Here is a 6,249-nt window from a genome sequence, read left to right on the forward strand (position 1 = left end):
AAAGTAATCAGTTGTGTAGCCAATTAAATGTATGTGGGTAGCAGCGCGCGTGTCTCCGATTGCTCGCTTGTCGGCCGCGTGTAGTCCAAATGTTGGCTATGAATGGAAGTCGGAGCAGTAACTTTTTATAGCAAGTGATTGCACCCTTCCCAGCTGACGTCACGCAGGATGGAATGTACGAGTAGGTTGGGTTTCTGAGCCGTGAAGAGTTGAACCAAGCAGCATGAAAGTGGAAGCTCATCAAAGCAGTTGTTTGAAATTAATAAAGTATGGGCTATTTAATGGCAAGTAGGGGTCAGTGTTTACTTAAGCTAACCTACATTTATTATACAAATTACACAATGACAATTTGATTATATTTAACCTGAAAATGCTATGCCCAAAAAGTACACATGGGGAAAGAATATATTTACGATTTTTCAAAGTGAATTATATTTTCATGAGACATTTTTTTATCCATTGACATTTCTGCCTGATATAGCCTGCACATCTTTAAAGTGGCATTATGCAGTAATTGTACATCAGGATTAGGGTTAGGATAAGCAGTTTAACCTTAAAATAACAGCTTTTTAAAAATTGGGGCGCTACAATGACTTTTAATATGGAGAATCGCCTCCGTGCCATTGCCATACCAGGGTCCATAGGCATATTACTGCTAAATGTAGGTTTGCCTGAAGCCGCCCGGTTTCTACTGTCTGCCGAACTAGTAAGTAGCTTATTTGCTGTTCTTGCTTTGTCTTGTGTTGCATTTGCTTGATGTTTGACTGTGTTAGGACAGTTGTTGACTAAGTTTGTCATAATGTCAGTCAGCACATTTCAAGAGATTTCGTTTGTTTTAGCCGCTAGCATATCGTTAGCGATTAGCAATTGTTCCGTTATGCTACTTTAAGTGTTCAGGCTGCCATCTACTGCAGAAAGTTGTGACCTTAGTTGTGTTCCCATGATTCATTGCCTGCTACCAAATTCACTCTAAATTATCTGTTTGTTCATATTCACATATTCATAATCACATAGATTTAATTTACGTCTACTAATCCTGGATTATTTAAGAAACAGTTGATAGTTCCATTTTTTATGGCGCATGCCCTATACACTTGCTAAGGTAGCCACTATGGGGCGCCATTTGTCAAATGTCGCACGTTCTAAAACACTGCTCAGTTTTGGTACATTTAGCATTATCATATGGGGAAAAAAGCACTACAATATTCAAATGTCACTTTTTCAAACATTTAGAGAGATATTCATGTAAGGATAATGTTTGGCAGTAACACAAAGTTGTTGAATAATATAAATGTTTCATCTAAATGTAAATGTTAAATATAAACGTAAATGTTCAATGTTATATATAAATGTTAAATATAAGTGTTAAATGTAAATGCTAAATGTAAATGTTAAATGTAAATGTAAATGTTAAATGTAAATGTAAATGTTAAATGTTCAGTCTACATGTCAGATTTGAAGACTGAACCTTACAATATTTACGGTAATTGGCTTTCATAGTTTTCACGTCACGTCAGAATTACCAGCTTGAGGGCAAGAAATACAGTCCACAGCTGTCTACCACTGGAATTTATACAGGAACTGACCATCTTTCATTCAAGATTATTTAATATATCCGCTTTAAAATTGTCTGACATAGGTAGTAAAATGCCAGACAGTTGTTGCTCGGTTGGCTGTTCAAATCGGCGAGGAGACAAGCCCGGCTGTTTCCAGCTGATTGTAGACGTCTTCTGGGTCAACTTTTCTCAGGCTGGCAGTAAAGTAGCCTTATTTTTGGAGCTTGCAATAAAAGCAGTAACTCTGTTTTGGTCGCCTCATTTATCAGAATAACTACCTAAAACGGGAATAGATCAAGAAATAAAGTCAAGAAACAAAGCATCAACACGATTAAAATTGGATTACCCGGTTTCTGCTCTGAGATTGCGACAAGTACCTAAGCAAGTAGGCTAGGCTACTGTATTTTGTCATCTAACTGGTAATACTACAATGCCAGTAGAAAATACTTGGGAAGATAATTTCAGTTGTCATTCGCCAGACCAGGTGGTTGTACTTGTGTTAACCAGGAAATTGTGTCAAATGATAAGAACAGTGTTGGGTAGGCTAAAGGCTGCTAGCTAACAGCATGTAGCTCGCTAGCTGGTAGCTAGCTATTAAATGGCAATCATCTTTGCTCTGATAATGAAGATGTTTATTAGTTTTCACCTTCCAGACGACATCGTTATGAACCCATCCCCGTCTGAAAATGTTATTACTATCTGTGCTTTTGGTAGGCTTTCAGTTTTTGAGGTGTGTAGGGGGATGGATTTTCTATTAGATAGATGTAAATATCTCCAAACTGGAGCTCAGGCAGGGACTTCTACGACGTTATAGAAATACAAATATCAGCGGGTGCAGTAAAGGGATCACAGGTTCCCAAAATGTAATTTTTTTTCTAGATATCTCTGTCTGGCTATTGTGGTATGATCTGTGTTTAATGGCGATCGTAATTGAGTAGGCTGCACTGCTCGACGATGTCCACTGTTGGTCGACATCTTAGCATTTGCCCGCAAGGTATCCCTTGAAGTGTGACTGAAAGCTATGAATTACCGTAAATATTGTAATGTTCTGTCGTCAAGTCTGACATGTAGACTGAACATTTACATTTACATTTACATTTAACATTTACATTTAACATTTACATTTAGCATTTGATATTTGTATTTACATTTAACATTTACATTTAACATTTATATATAACATCGAACATTTACGTTTATATTTAACATTTACATTTAACATTTACATTTAACATTTAACATTAACATTTAGATGAAAGATTTATATTATTTAACAACTTTGTGTTACTGCCAAAAATGATCCTTGGAAAAGTTATCGCATGAATTTAGCTACATGAATTTATCTCTAAATGCTTGAAAAAGTGACATTTGAATATTGTCATGCTTTTTTTTTCCATATGATAATGCTAAATGTACCAAAACTGAGCAGGATTTTCGAACGTGCAACATTTTACAAACGGCGCCCCATAAAGCCACTGTCCTGAGGTTTTGTTTTTGTTTTAAGCTCACAACGGTTTCCCAACACTCCCTTTTTTAGTGTATATGTGTGTGTGTGAACTTGGATGTGTGAGAGTGTGTCAGTATTCTGGTCCTGAGAGTCTGTGACATGGACCTTATCAGAGGAACAGCACTGGGAAATGTAACAGCTCCTTCACTACCACAGCACCAGCAACACAGAGAGGTCAGGGTGGACTTGAGTAAACTGGACTGGACCTACTCCACTGGGCAAAGTCTGCATCATAAAATAAAAGTGTCTCAGCCCCACATTAAAGAAAAAGAGATTTTATTGACACAGGAAGTCAGGAGTCACGACACTCAAACTTTGGTGTGTACTTGCATGTGAGTCAGTGGGAAAGGTTGTTTGCAGATAAGGAGTGGAGCAGTTTTGTCTCTAAGGTTATCAAATGTGTGACAGCATGAGATCTCGATGTGGCACAACCCTTTTCTAATAAACCAAACTGAAAGTATATCTGAAACAAGTGCGAATCCCTTGGTTGCGTCGTTTTATCATCCTCATTTTCTCTTACCTCCCCATAGCCTACATGGGCACTGTTAAGTACAAGGAAGGTGGGATCGATGAATAGAATGTGTGTGACTGGTATGGGTGTGGAATAAATCAATGACGGAAGAGTTCCGACTGCTGTTCACTCGACTCACAGAATAAACAAGGGTGTGAAACACATCCTTCTCACTTAAATGCAGGCACTTATCTGTAGATGCAACTGTTCACTCCTCACACATGCTACAAATCAAATAAGTTTAGAAGAATTCACTAAATATGAATTCAAACAAAATTGCAAAGTTTAAGTGCGAAGAGGAGATGCTAAACTTCACCTACAACTGTGTAGTTAAATAAGTCTGTTTATAATAACCATAATCTCCTCTTCCAAATGCATAGAGGAATAAAGGTTTGAGCTTACTGAAATAATAAAAGATCACAGGCCTCTCACAAATTTTTATGGTAACAAACAGATGTGTAATCTAGGCAAGAACTGGATGTCAATAAAATGCCCGCTCTAATCCAGGGTCCTCGCTCTGCTGCATTTCAACAGGCACCCTTTAACAAGAACATACCCTGTGGGAGCCACCATTGTTATGCATCTAAACATAGAACACAGAGGGGTCTCGTTTTAACGGCTCTCCGTTTTCAAATGCACGCCACCCACACGCATGGCATCCCAGTAAATGCCCTTGTGATGGGACATGCCAGGTATTTATGGCATTGTTCAGATAAGTCTCCACTATTTGAGTCAGGCGGAGTAAACCGTGGGAACAAAAGCAGGTGGCACAGAGAGGGCTGGGGGCATGGCTGTGTAAGAACAAGGCCATCGGGGTGACAGTGAAAAAAAAAAAAAAGCATGGATGTAATGCCTTGCAGAATTTTCTTATATGCCCATAACTTATATTATGCTTGTTCAACAGGGTGGTGTAACTGAGAACTAGAGTAAAACAATGGCTCTCTCTCAGGCAATAAGGGGCCTTGGAAATGCTATTTCACACCAGTGTTCAGTCATGCCTTTTTTAAATGAACACAATGCATAGGAGATTAGGACCCGTTGTTCGTGATATGACAACTCACGACTCAACACATCAACTACATCATAAAAATAGTGTCAATAGTCATCACTATGAATAATACAGCCTGCATGTGTGGGAGATTTCGACTGCATCACTGCTGAGACTGATCATCAGCTGTTAAATTCCTCCTCCGGTCTCAGATGGTCAGAGAAGGGTCCCTGTATGACCGCACACTTGGGCCTTAAATTGTTTAATGACATTCTATTTCTGAAACACTTGCAGAGAAATACACTAGGATTTATCTTATGTGACTAAGCAAATGTTAGAATTGTTATTCTGAATGTTCATACACATATATTTTGACTAAGAAATATTGGATCATTTTTTATTACTGGTCATCTAGTTCTCATGTAATCAAAACGGTTGGGAAACATCCTACAGCATACAATGCCAACAGAATAGTATGGTATTGAGTAAGATGAGTCTTCAAGTGTTTGTATTCAAAGGCAAAAAATACAGTCTTCCTTATAGTACAAAGAGAGGTGGACAATACCTATATGTAGTCTTCAGGCTTTGTGACATGCTGGCGGGCTGTAGCAAGGTCTATTTCGAGTCCCAAACAACAGCTTCTCTGTCCTTCATTCCTTCATTAGTCCTTCATCTTCCCTCAGTAAATCCTTCCTTTGGTCCAACGACTGTCTTCATGGTCTGTACTGGACACATGGAAAATACTGTCAGTCACTAAATTTGTATGCATGTATGTGACCTAAAAAGAACAGTTTTACTAAAATTTCACATTTGCCATTCACATTTTGTGAAATTGAAAGGTTGTTCAGGGCACGTTTAAGTGCGCATCGCTTAAACTTCACACAGAAGAACCGCATAATACAGAGTAAACTGGGAATATGATCAATGCGAGTAAACTCACCACTGAAAACTGTTAACTGCCGTTTATGGGTTGCTTATGGAGCTCTCGCCATGTGTCTGTCTGGATGTCCCGGAGATGCATTGTCTGATTCTTGCCGTGACTTGAAGTCCTGAATGGCTTTTCGGTTTTGGAAGTCAATCAGTGCCATGGTGATGACAGCATTCCAACATCCATCCTCGTCCATGCATCTGAAGTCTATCTCTTTGTTGTCATTGGTGACAATGGTGAAGTAGACGAACTTTCCTGTCCTCTCCACACAGTCAACTTTCTTAATCGCCTGAAGTTTCAACTCTTTGCCCTTGGCTTTCTTCTGAGCGTCAGGGTATATGGTCAGACTATCTGGCGTTAATACGCACGTCTTTCTTTTCCAAAACTGAAGCAGATTGTCGCGTCTTTTCTCTAACTCTCCCTCTTTCAAAACGTTTGAGCTACAAGTCTCGGCAGCAGACATTTTCATTGTTCAAAGTAATCAGTTGTGTAGCCAATTAAATGTATGTGGGTAGCAGCGCGCGTGTCTCCGATTGCTCGCTTGTCGGCCGCGTGTAGTCCAAATGTTGGCTATGAATGGAAGTCGGAGCAGTAACTTTTTATAGCAAGTGATTGCACCCTTCCCAGCTGACGTCACGCAGGATGGAATGTACGAGTAGGTTGGGTTTCTGAGCCGTGAAGAGTTGAACCAAGCAGCATGAAAGTGGAAGCTCATCAAAGCAGTTGTTTGAAATTAATAAAGTATGGGCTATTTAATGG

General features: G+C 39.2%; 1 protein-coding gene across 1 annotated transcript; it reads right to left on the bottom strand.

The window, feature by feature from the left end:
* Nucleotides 1-5,536: 5,536 nt before the first annotated feature.
* Nucleotides 5,537-5,953, bottom strand: LOC116220684 (pleckstrin homology-like domain family A member 2). Its single transcript, XM_031568624.1, has one exon. It carries the CDS (start codon nucleotides 5,951-5,953, stop codon nucleotides 5,537-5,539), a length of 417 nt encoding a protein of 138 aa, XP_031424484.1.
* Nucleotides 5,954-6,249: the final 296 nt, after the last annotated feature.

The sequence above is a fragment of the Clupea harengus genome, chromosome 6 (assembly GCF_900700415.2).
Source record: "Clupea harengus chromosome 6, Ch_v2.0.2, whole genome shotgun sequence".
Lineage (NCBI taxonomy): Eukaryota > Metazoa > Chordata > Actinopteri > Clupeiformes > Clupeidae > Clupea > Clupea harengus.